This window comes from Pantherophis guttatus, chromosome 8 (genome assembly GCF_059756535.1).
Source record: "Pantherophis guttatus breed Tessera chromosome 8, ASM5975653v1, whole genome shotgun sequence".
Classification (NCBI taxonomy): Eukaryota; Metazoa; Chordata; class Lepidosauria; order Squamata; family Colubridae; genus Pantherophis; species Pantherophis guttatus.
Genome location: NC_142070.1, coordinates 9,357,651 through 9,370,707, shown reverse-complemented (window position 1 = coordinate 9,370,707; position 13,057 = coordinate 9,357,651). Strand labels below are relative to the sequence as shown.

Sequence of the window (13,057 nt, the reverse complement as noted above, 5' to 3'; positions counted from 1 at the left end):
GTAAGATAAGCAGTTGAGTTAGAAAAGCACTGAAAAAAAGTGACCAATGACCGTTTTTCGTACAGCATCCCCCAGGGTTACGTGATTAAAATTTGGATGCTTGGCAACCGATTTATATTTATGACGGTTGCAGCATAAAGTGGCTACATAGAAAGTGAGTACAATCTTGTGCTATCTTAATGGAAAAACAGTGTTAGGAAATAATTGCTTGATCCTGTATTAGGTGCATTTATTTACTTCTGTTAAGGACAGCGAATGCTGGGTGCTTTCCTATGTAAGATCAAGGTAGAGGAAAGGATTCAGGAACCAAAATAACTACCATATTTTTCGGACTATAAAACGCACCTAAATTTAGAAGAGGAAAACAACAAAAAAAAGTTTTTGGCCTACCTTTTTTCGGGCCTTTTCCAGACTTTTTTCGGCCTGCTTCCGGGGCTTTTTTTTTTTTGGCCCATTTTTGAGGCTTTTTTGGGCTTGTTTTGGGGGCTTTTTTTGGCCCATTTTTGAGGCTTTTTTGGCCTGTTTTGGAGGCTTTTTTCGGTCAGTTTTCGAGGCTTTTGGGGGTGTTTTTGCGGCTTTTTGCGGCCCATTTTTGCGGCTTTTTGGAACCCATTTTCAAGGGTTTTTTGGCCCATTTTCGAGGCTTTTTTCAGCCCGTTTTTTAGCCTTTTTTCAGAAAAAATGAACCGAAAAAAGACTTAAAAATGGGCTGAAAAATGCCCCGAGAACAGGCCAAAAAAAGCCTCCAAAACGGGCCCCAGCAATATTCGGTCTATAAGACGCACAGACCTTTTCGCCCCCTTTTGGGAGACATAAAAGTGTGTCTTATAGTCCGAAAAATACGATAAGCATGTTGAGTCTGTACAGGTAGTCCTTGACTTACAACAGTTTTGTTTGGTGACCGTTCAAAATTACAACAGTACTGGAAAAAGCGACCTCACCATTTTTTACACTTACGACCACTTGCAGCATCCCCATGGTCATGTGATCAAAATTCAGACACTTGGCAAATGACCCATGTTTATGACCCTGGCAGTGTCCCGGGGGTCATGTGATCACCTTTTGCGACGTTCTGATAAATTTCTGCAAAGTTCTGATAAGAGCCTTGGTGGCACAGCAGACTAAAGTCCTGTTAAGTAGCAGCATCTGCCTGCAATTACTGCAAGTTCAAATCTCACCAGGCTCAAGGTTGACTCAGCCTTCCATCCTTTCGAGGTAGGTAAAATGAGGAGCCGGTTTGTGGGGGCAATAAGATGACTTTGTATAAAAAAGAACACCGGTTAGGTATATACAAAAGTATGAAGGCTATTGCTTAATGCATTGTAAGCCACCCTGAGTCTCCGGAGAAGGGCGGCATATAAATCGAACCAATAAATAAATAAATAAATAAATAAAGTCAATGGGGAAGCCAGATTCACTTAACAACCAAGTTTCTAGCTTAACAACTGCCGCGCTTCATTTAACAACCACGACAAGCAAAGTCATAAAATGGGGCTAAAACTCACTTAACCTCGCTTAACAGTGGAAATTTTGGGCTCAACTGGGGTCGTAAGTCGAGGACTACCTGTAGCCTGAATTAAACGCGATTGCATTCTATGGGTGGAGTTAAAAGCTAACTTGTTCCTGTATGTCAACCAACCTTTCCTTTCGATGGGGACAGAGAGGATGCCGGCACTCTCACTGGTATGGTAGACCTTCTTGTCAAACTGCAGGGTGGGCTCATCTTCTACATCATTAATGAAGACTTGGGTCACAGTGATGTTGCCCAGCAAGGCATACGCTGGCATACTCAACTCAACGGTGAAGCTCTCTACGCCCTCAAAGATGCCGTCATCATGGATAACAATGGTGCAAGTTTTGAGGTCTTCCCATTCATCGAACTGCACCTACATGGGTTGACAAGTAACAGCAGGTGGAAACAGTCAACGAATACTCCGTCTTTACTAGGACTGGCAGATTTGATCTGGATTCACCACTATTCATGATGAGCTTCAGGTTAGAGTCTGTGGAGATTCTCAGTCATCCAAGGTCATGGTTGTCCCAAAGGTGCTTTTTCAAGAGGCCACTGGACTTTCTGGTTTTTTTTTTGAAGACGTTTCGCTTCTCATCCAAGAAGCTTCTTCAGCTCTGACTGGATGGCAGGGAATGGAAGGGTTTCAACAATTTCAACAGTTCCAAGAAGGCTTCACACCCATTTGCACTGCTCAGGTGACCTTGAGGACACAGATAAACCTCCAGGTGGCCTCAAAGACTTGCTAAAGAGATGCAAATGACCAGCTGCCTGCAAGGAGTATAAATCCATTCCATTTCCCACCATCCAGTCAGAGCTGAAGAACCGTGACCTGGATGACTGAGACTTCAACTCCCAGAATTCCATGGCTGGCTGAAGAGTCTTAAAGTTGCCAAGTTTGGAGACCCCTGCCCTAAACAATCAGAATCTTCATCAATGATCTTTAGTGATGGTTGTTGCCTTCACATCACTTCCTGACCATGCTAGGAGGTAGTTTGGCTCATTCTTCCTTAAAGTGAAACAGTCTTTCAAGTCCTTTGGTTCTAGAACTTCTACTGGGCTATACACAGGGGTGGGGCTGCTGGGGGTTCGCAAGGGTTTGGGAGAACCTCTAGATAAGATTCTGTGCAGTTCGGAGAACCCCCAAATCCCACTCCTGGCTGGCTCTGCCCAGGGGTGGGTTCTACTTACCTTTACTACTGGTTCGCAGTGGGGCCGTGTGCGTGTGCTTGCTTCGCTTGTGCGCGCTCTCTCTCTTCTGCGCATGCGGGGTCGGTGGGCGGGGCCTCCCGCCGGTTTTACTACCGATTCTATAGAACCGGTGCTAACAGGGGGCAACCCACCACTGGCCCTGCCCCCCCCCTCCCATGAGTCCCCACGCAGCCCATTTTGGATGCAGATAAATGCAGGGTGCGTGTGGAAGCTTGGGGAGGGCAAAAACAGGCCTATTGGAAGTTCAGGAAGGCCAGAAATGGGACCGTTTCCAGCCTCCAGAAGGCCTCCGGAGCCTGGGGAGGCCATTTTTACCCTCCTGGAGGCTCAAGAAAAGCCTCTGGAGCCTGGGGAGGGCAAAAATGCACACACACCCCGCTGTGGTATAGGAGACCAACTAGGCCATGCCCACCCAGCAACCAGGCAGAGAATTTTTGAAGCCCACCCCTGGCTATATAGTATAATGAATTTCCTGCACTCACCTGGCTAGCGTATTCAAGATAATCCTGTTCCCCTGGTTGAGAACTTGAACTAGAGGTGGCCGTTCCTTGTTCTGTACGGCACAGGACAATAGCGTATTGTTTGAGGTTTCCTGTCCTCCTCACAGTCACACTGATGGAACCGGCCTTTTCACTGATGTTGTAGCTGGAAAGAAAGACGGACAGAATGGGTTTCCTTCAGATCACAGAGTGGGAGCAACCCAGAGTTTGTGAATCAGGGAAGAATGCATTGAAATGAGTCCTCCTCAGTTCAGTATTTATGTTTGACTTACAGTAGTGGCCAAAATTGTGGAAACCTTTTGGGAAAGTGTATTTTTGAAGTCTGATGGCTAATAACACCACTTTTTTTTTTTATTTTCAAGATAATCCTATTCCACTGCTGGAATGGCCTGGGAATAGCCCAGACCTTAACCCAATTAAAAATCTATGGAGTCGACTAAAGAAACTTGTTAGCAACCCAGCAATGAAACCCAGTTAATAGAAGCAATCCTTCAATCTTGATTTCACATTATAACAGCGGCAGAATAAAAGACTTGGTTCACGCCATGGAGAGATGTTGTAAGGCTATAATTCAGCTAAAGGTTACCCAACTAAGTATTAACTGACGTAATATTTTTTGTATATCTTGTTTTTTCTATGGTGATAATTTTTGTATATCTCATTTTTTCTACATGTTTTTTTCTTCTTTATACTGTAACTGCTATTCTAATAGCAAATCCTTCATAAAAGTTATTGCATTACATTCTTCATTAAATTATCTTTTCATTGATATATAATGTTATGGCATTACTCCAAAAAAAAAGTGGTGTTATCAGCTAGTTTTAGAAAATACACTTTTCCCAAAAGGTTTCCACAATTTTGGCCACTACTGTATATTAGGAGGTTTATATCATGTGTTCTTTCAGTCTATCGTTCCCAGTAGCAAATTAAAAAGTTAACTTGCAATTTATAACGACTTAATTAACTTCAATGTGCTTACTTTCTCTTCTTTTATTGAAAATGTGAAATCTCCCTTCATTGGGGACAATTCAGTCTAATCAAATTCGTTTAATTCAACTCCAGAAGAAGAAAGAAAAGGAAAGAAACAAGAGCAACAAATACAACTTGGCAAAAGCCCAGATATACCAAGCAGGTTAAATAAAGCCTCTTGGAGTAGATTATCAACAAATCACACATAAATATACCAGCTGAAGTAAAAACGAATGGAAAAAATGCTTCATTCAACATATGAATGTCCAACCCTCTTCTTCATCCATGGTCCGCTTGCATGGTCCCACTCGTTGTGCCCACGTGACACCCCTCCTGCGCGAGCTGCACTGGCTCCCAGTGGTCTTCCGGGTGCGATTCAAGGTGTTGGTTACCACCTTTAAAGCGCTCCATGGCATAGGACCCGGGTACCTTCGAGACCGACTTCTGCCACCAATAGCCTCCCACCGGCCAGTTCGCTCCCACAGAGAGGGTCTCCTCTGGGTGCCATCGGCCAAGTTATGTCGGCTGGCGACACCCAGGGGGAGGGCCTTCTCTGTGGGAGCCCCAACCCTGTGGAATGAACTGCCCCTGGAAATACGTAAGATCTCCGACCTCTGGGTGTTTCGCTGCGCATTGAAGACCCTGTTGTTCCGCCAGGCCGGGCTATCAACATAATAATTTTAATTTGGGGTATTTTAAATTTCTGGGATTTTAATTGGAGCCTAATCATTTAATGATTTTAAATTCTAATCACTGTTTTGTTTTGTGTTTTTAAATAGGCTGTACACCGCCCTGAGTCCTTCGGGAGAAGGGCGGTATAGAAATAAAATAATAATAATAATAATAATAATAATAATAATAATAATAATAATAATTATTATTATTATTATTATTATTATTATTATTATTATTATTATTATTATTATTATTATTATTATTTATTGGTTAATCTTTAGTGAGATTCACAGCCTTTGAGGCTGGTTAATAGCTCAGCAGCTCGAGTCCTAACCAAGGACCTAGGAACTGTTAAGGTAACGTCGGAGGATGTAAGCTGTTCCGAGTAAGGTGGTTTTTTGTAGAGTCAAAATGTTCAAGTCCGGCAAATTTAGAATTTCTAAATAGCGGGGTAACCCTTTGGGTATTGCTCCGAGGGCTCCAATTACAATCGGGACAACACACGATTTCTTTTTCCACAGTCGCTCAACTTCAATTTGTAAGTCCCGGTACTTTGTGATTTTTTCTTGCTGCTTATCTTCAATTCGTGAATTATTATTATTATTATTATTATTATTATTATTATTATTATTATTATTATTATTATTATTATTATTATTATTATTATTATTATTATTATTATTATTATTATTATTTCTCTTGTCCTGCATAAGATGTTTGCAGTTCCTTGTCACTTTCTTGTCTAATTTAATGAAAAGAAGGACTAGGGGTGACATTATAGTAATATTCCAATATCTAAGGATCTGCCACAAAGAAGAGGGGGTCAACCTATTCTCCTGAAGGTAGGACAAGAAGCAATGGATGGAAAGTAATCAAGGAGAGAAGCAACCTCGAACTAAGGAGAAATTTCCTGACAGAAAAGAGAACAATTAATCAGTGGAACGGCTTGCCTTCAGAAGTTATGGGTGCTCCAACAGTGGAAATTTTTAAGAAGAGATTGGACAGCCATTTATCTGAAATGGTGTAGGGTCTCCTGCTTGAGAAGGGGGTTGGGCTATAAGACCTCCAAGGTCCCTTCCAACTATGTTATTCTGTTATTTCCAGCATCTTTGCCTTCTAGCAACAGCATAAAACATATTCTGTCACATGATATTCCAGAATTTTTTATTTCACTTCAAGGTGATTTTTTTTCATATGTGTTTATTTAACGCTCCCACAGAGAGGGGCTCCTCGGGGTGCCATCGGTCAAACAATGTCAACTGGCGGCCCCCAGAGGAAGAGCTTTCTCTGTGGGAGCACCTGCCCTGTGGAATGAGCTCCCCCGGAGATACGGATGATTCCGGATTTACGTACTTTCTGCCGGGCCCTCAAGACTTTTTTATTTCAACAAGCCGGGCTGGCCTAACTTTTCCAATTGGTTAATTTTAATCTGAATTTTAATGGGGTATTTAAATTGTTGGGCCAAATTGTTTAATATTTTTTAAATTGCTTTTAAATTTTTGTATTTTATGTTTTTTACCTTTGGCTGTTCACCGCCCTGAATCCTTCGGGAGAAGGGCGGTATATAAACTTAAATTAAAAAAATATATATTAGTTTTTCTGAAATAAGGTACATTAAAGCCACCATCCGTTAAGAAAGAAGGAACTTGCTAGCTGCTGACAGTAAACATGCTATGCAGTGGTGGGATTCAAATAATTTAACAACCGGTTCGGCCAGGGTCAGGTTGGCTGTTGTGGGAGGTGTGGCCCATCCCCATCCTCCATGTGGGGACAAACATGTGGGACAAACCTCTCGTGATGGCCAATCTGACCCTGGGTGAACCAGTTGTTAAATTACCCTTCCCCCCGCCTGCTATCAAAGTGGATCCTGGGTGCTGAGCTGCAATGCAGAAATGAGCAATGGAGCAGACAGCGTGAGGGAAGGAGGAGGAGCAGGGAGAAGAAAGAGAGAAACGGCCTCCTCCTTCCCTCGCGCCGGCCGCTCCGTTGCCCATTTCTCCATTGCACCGCAGCGCAGCGCCCAGGATACACTTTGATAGCGGGGTAGGGGCAGAGGTGAAATCTAAAATTTGTTACTACCAGTTCTGTGGGCATGGCTTGGTGGTGGTGGGGGTAATGTGACTGGGTGGGCGTGGCCAACATTTTTTTTTTAACTTTTAAAAGCATTTTTTCTACAACTTTAAGAGGTTGCAGAAAAAAATGCTTTTAGATGCCTCTGACAATCAGGCAACTCAACTGGGATTGCCAGAGGCTTTTAAAGGCATTTTTTTTTTCTACAACCTCTTCGGCCGAAAAGGTTGCAGAAAAAAATGCTTTTAGAAGCCTCTGACGATTTCAGCTGAGCCGCGCGATCATCAGAGGGTTTTTTTTTTTTTACTTTTAAAAGCATTTATTCGGCTGAAGAGGTTGTAGAAAAAAATGCTTTTAAAAGTTAAAGAAAACCAGCCTCTGATGATTGCACGGCTCAGCTGGGCATGGGAGTGGGCGCAGGAATTTTTGCTACCGGTTCTCCGAACCACCCGCCACCATCACTACCGGATCAGGCGATCCGGTCTGAACCGGGAACATTTCACCCCTGTGTGTGTGTGTGGGGGGGGGGTAATTTAACAACCGGTTCAGTTGAACCGGTGTGAACCAGCTGAATCCCACCACTGTTGCTATGCCATGGTAACAGTAACAATTCCGTCAAATGGCTGAATAATTACATTCCTGCATTGTATTAAGAAAAAGCTGGTAAGTGGGGTACCTCGTATGTTGAAAGCTGATAACGGACCACTGAATATGGAAGATATTATCAGCGACAATGCTGGGTTTGCTGTCCTTCACCAGAAACTGAAAACTATCCTCTGTCCTTTGAATATTCTCTTCATGTAGCACATACTGGATCAATCCCAAATTCACGTCCTCTGTTAGATAAAGACTTCAACAAATTAATCCAGGAATTAAAGACCTTTTTTTATTTTTTTTACATTCCTTTGCAAACCACGATAATAGCCTCCGTGCTAATCTAATTTCTGGATGCGGAACAATCCCTGTTGCTCAAAAACGATTTCGCCGTATCTCAGCCTATCAGTGCAACATTTTATAAAATGATCCATGCTGGGAAACACTATTCATTTCAGCTAGAGCCCAATGGAGCCTCAACTGAAGATGACCAAATAAATAAGGTTCTTGGGGGTTGCAGCATTCAATGAAATTGCTTATGACTTAAGCAATCAACCCATAAAAACAAACTTTATTTTGTGCATCATTAGGAAAGGGAATATCAAACTGACCATATTGTAATTATTTTCTAAGGATCTATCTGGCTACCCTCAGAATACTGGTCATTCAAAAAAGATACTTTAGAACTTTAGAAGAAGAAAGAAAAAAAAAACAGGTAGAGAGCATCAGACTGGAATGCAATCAGCTAGAAAAGCAAGTACTGGGATTAGAGAAGAATTGTGTAAACTAAACCTTGATATGGAAAGGAAATGTTTCTTATTTTCTCTGAATCTGGGATTCAGAGCCTTGGTAGTACAGCCTTGGTAGTACAGGGGTTTAAGGCACCCTGTTATTAAGCTGGTTATTAAGACCAGCTGCCTGCAATTACTGCAGGGTTCGAATCTCGCCAAGGCTCAAGGTTGACTCAGCCTTCCATCCTTTCTAAGGTAGGTGAAATGAGGACCCAGTTTGTGGGGGCAATAAGCTGACTTTGTATAAATATACAAAAGGATGAAGGCTATTGCTGAGCACATTGTAAGCCGCCCTGAGTCTTCGGAGAAGGGCGGCATATAAATCAAAATTAAAAAAAAAAAAAATTATAGATTTATAGTTAATCTCATGGGATCGAATGGTTAGCATTAAGCCATAGTCTCTGCATGCCAGGTCAATCCAAAAATCCGGGCAGACGGGGTGGGGGTGAGTGACAGGTGGGCGGGGGAAGGGCCAGCCAGAGGTGGTATTTGCCGGTTCGGCGAACCAGTTAATGTTTCCGTTACCGTTTCGCCCGAACCGGTCCAAACCGGCGTAATACCACCTCTGTACAAGATCCCCTCCAACTGTGGCTTGGTCCAGCCATTATGGTTAAATAAACCATGGCTCACTGATGGAGTGGGAATACAATCAGTGATAGCAACCAACTTGAGCGCAAAACACCAAGATGGCTCTTCGGATGTCTTCCCTGATCGTTTATGTCCTCGAAGAGGTTTCGCTTCTCATCCAAGAAGCTTCTTCAGTTCTGAATCTTCTCGGAAGAAGCTTCTTGGCGGAGAAGCGAAGCACTTTCAAAGGAAAAACCAAGAAAGTCCAGTTGCCTTTTGGGAAAAAAAGCACCTTTGGGACAACCGCAACCTGGATGAGTGAGAATCTCCATAGACGTTTTCCCTGATTGTCAGATTCAGAGTTCTGCTTTGCTATTTTTCCCCAGGTGGGTTTGTTGCCAACAAAATTGGTGGGTCACGTTCAATCTTCTCTGTATTATCCAGGTTCATTCAGCATCTCCTTCCATTCCTCCAAGAGAAAAGGACTACACTCCGAGGTAGGCTGCTGCCGGTTCGGACTGGTTCAGGTGAACCGGTAGTTCCGACCACCGGCTGGGCCCGCCCACCCACCCCTGTTGTGACCTAAGCTTACTGAGTCATTACAAGACACAATTAGTCCCAAACAAACCTATTTTATTGTAACAGCTGAGAATTACGTTCATTTCCAGCTGAGTCCCAATTAGTTGCAAAACAAATCCTTCGGAAGAAGTCCTTTGGGATAATCACCAACCTTTATCTTTTTTGACACCCTGCCAAAGGCCTTACTTGGCAAAGCCCCACGAAGTTCAGAAACAAACAAGAGATGCCGACTGGAAACAGAGTTAGCAACGTGGCTTTCCTGCAAAAAGGCCCAAGTGCCTTTGTTTCTCTTTTAAGTCTTATGGGAAGGCCCAATTATCTCCTGGCCTTACTCCCGAGTCGTCCCTTTTGCTTTAGCTGCTCTTGCCTTCTGGCAGCTCTGCGCATGCGTGCACTAGGAACAGGTTTCTCCTGTTACTCTGCCTCTCTGCTGTCTAACTCTGGAGGCTCCGGAGTCTGCACATAACTCCCAGATGGCCCTGGCCCCATCTCTGCCTCCGACACAGAGCCCTCATCTGGGCCTTCCCCAAAATTCCAGGACTGGCCCATTGTCCTCCCCAGCCTCCTCACTGTCCGACTCTGCTGCCAGCTCTGCAGGCTGCTGGCGGACCACACCAGCCCCAGCGCTATCCTATCCTATATATCTCACTCTCTGGTTCACTTGCTCTGCCCACGCAGCCCAGCTGATTTCCACGCCTTGCCCGCTCTACTCACCACGGCTGCCTGAGAAGGTATGCTGAAAGCTGCACGCAGGAAATTGCCATGTGTTTGTAGCCACACGCAAGCACTTTTTCGGTTCTGCACTAGGCGAACCGGTTGTTAAATTATGTGAAGGCCACCTCTGACTACACTCAGTAAGAGTAAGAAAATACGACACCAAAGAGCAAATGCCAACATGGCTTATACCTTGCGTAAAGGTAGTCACCATCGTTCCTGGCTGCAATTTCTTCTCCACGTAACCATATTTGGGGCCCGTTGTTATTTCATAGATCAGGAGGTTGTCTTCTGTATCAGGGTCCATAGTCAACAGCTCCTTCTTAGTGATGAGGTTTTTTGGCTAGATGGAAGACCAGAAACAGTGAAGAAGAGTTTGTAAACCCTGAGATTTAAAAATGAAATCCTACTAACATATTTCTTCCCCATCTGGTACCTCATACATGTTTTGGATTACAAGTACCATAATCCCTAGTCGAGTGATGGCTAACCTTTTTGCCGTCATGTGCCAAAAGCGGGGGGAGCGCCAGGGAGGATCGAGCGTGCATGTGCCCACACCTATAATGCACACCACGCCCCCCGTACATGCGCGCATGACCCCCCCCACACGCTTCCCCTGCGCATGCACATGCGACACCCCGCAGCCCGTTTTGGGCCTGGCAGGCCTCCCTGAAGCTTCCTGGGACCAAAAATGGGCTGGGGGGGCGCATGCACACAAAGCCCCCGCCCGCCCTCGTGCGTGCGTATGAGATCCCACGCATGCGCGCATGTCTCCCACATGCGTCCTGCCCCGGAGCCAGAGATGTGAAAATCAGCTGTCCGGCAGGAGGCACGCACACATGCACGGTGGAGTTGAGCTGGGCGATGGCTCGCGTGCCCGCAGAGAGGGCTCTGCGTACCACCTGTGGCATGCGTGACATAGGTTCGCCATCACGGCCCTAGCCCATGTAAACTCTGGAAACTCAAACACAAGGGGCTTGCTCTGTACAGGTAGTTCTCAACTCTTACAACAGTTTGTTTAGTGATCATTTGAAGTTACAACGGCACTGAAAAAACTGACTTCACACTTGTTCACACTTATGACCATTGCAGCATCCCCATGGTCATGTGATCAAAATTCAAATGCTTGGCAACTGTTCATAGTTATAATGACTGCGGTGTCCCGGGGTCATGTGATCCCCTTTTGCAACCTTCTGACAAGCGAAGTCACTGGGGAACCAGATTCACTTAACAACTGTGTTACTAAGTTAACAACTGTAATAATTCATTCATTCATTCATTCATTCATTCATTCATTTATTTATTTATTTATTTATTTATTTATTTATTTGTTTGTTTATTATTCAAACTTCTATACCGCCCTTCTCCTTTCGGACTCAGGGCGGTGAACAGCCAAAATAAAAACATTTATACATAACATGACAATTAAAAATAGATTTAAAATAATTAATAAATTTGGCCCATAATTTAAAACTTGTCAATTTAAAATCAGTATCAAAATTTTAAAACCAACCCTAAAATCAAGACAGACCGGCTAACTGAAAAAAGTAAGTTTTTAGGGCCCGACAAAAAATGCAGAGGTCGGAGATCACTCGTATCTCTGGGGGTAGATTGTTCCAAAGGGTAGGTGCCACCACAGAGAAGGCTCTCCTCCTGGGGGTCGCCAGCCGGCATTGTCTGGCTGACAGCACCCTGAGGAGGCCCTCTCTGTGGGAGCGAACCGGCCGGTGGGAGGCTATTGGTGGCAGAAGGCGGTCCCGTAAGTACTTAACAACACAAGGAATTTGTCTCCGGTGCATAAGGTCTCAGTGTACGCACAAGCAATAAGTGATCAATCGCGATCATAGTCATCGTAAAAATACATTCAGCATCAATCATAAGATACAACATTGAGTGATAGCCATAGGATGCTAAATAAGCAATCAACATAAATCATACTGGAATACTAAGTACCCAATATAAATCGTAAGATACAAGCAACAAAGTTATAGTCATAAGAACATAAGGAGATAAGTAATAGGAAAGATGAGAATAATCATAGAATACAGCCTTACTAGATATTGTAGTTTGACAGTGTTGTGGGAATTAGTTGTTTAGCAGAGAGATGGAATGAGGGGGAAAAGATTTCACCTTTTAAACACTATATATCATCTTCTTTTAAGGACGCCATAATCCCTTGCGGGGTGGAGTCTGGGCAACTGAATGGAGCTAGCAGAGTGTTTAATGGCCGGATGCCCTTCCTGTCACCAATGCGGAGTTTTGTTCAGCAGACATATTCTCAGTGTGCCCAGAGAGAGAAATATCTGCCTCTACCTGGGATCGAAGTCACGACCTCCTGATTGTGAGGCGAGAGCTCCACCTCTAGGCCACAGCACCACTCTTTTAAACACTATATATCTGAATAGAATAGAGTAGAACAAAACGGAACAAAACAGAACAGAATAACAGAGTTGGAAGGGAGCTTGGAGGTCTTCTAGTCCAACCCCCTGCTTAGGAAGGAAGCACTATACCAGTGATGGCGAACCTTTTTGGCAACGAGTGCCGAAAAGGGAACGCTTCACGCGCACCGGGCCAGCAAGTCTTCCGGTTACTGCTGCACATGTGCATGTGCCGATCAGCTGGCTGGCACGCATGCTCACGCCAGGAAACGGAAGACCAGCTCTTCCGGTTTCTGGCACTGCCATATGCAGAAAAGTCAGCTGAGTGTTGCATGTGCATGCGCGCCAGAAACCCGGAAGAGGAACGGGCGATGCCGCGCGTGCCAGGCGATATGGCTCTCTGTGCCACTTTGGCTACGCGTGCCATAGGTACGCCATCACGGCACTATACCATTTCAGACAAATGGTTGTCCAACCTCTTCTTAAAAATTTCCAGTG

The 13,057-nt window shown here is 44.3% G+C and overlaps 1 protein-coding gene across 1 annotated transcript in view; it reads right to left on the bottom strand.

Moving 5' to 3' along the window:
• The window catches only part of FRAS1 (Fraser extracellular matrix complex subunit 1), a 447,420-nt gene that overhangs the window by 56,440 nt on the left and 377,923 nt on the right, over positions 1 to 13,057 (bottom strand). The window contains exons 51-54 of the mRNA XM_060687010.2: positions 10,374 to 10,524; positions 7,613 to 7,772; positions 3,205 to 3,367; positions 1,640 to 1,886 (exon numbers count right to left, since the gene is read on the bottom strand). Of these exons, the coding sequence (XP_060542993.2) occupies positions 1,640 to 1,886; positions 3,205 to 3,367; positions 7,613 to 7,772; positions 10,374 to 10,524 (721 nt within the window). The remainder of the gene's footprint in view (positions 1 to 1,639; positions 1,887 to 3,204; positions 3,368 to 7,612; positions 7,773 to 10,373; positions 10,525 to 13,057) is intronic.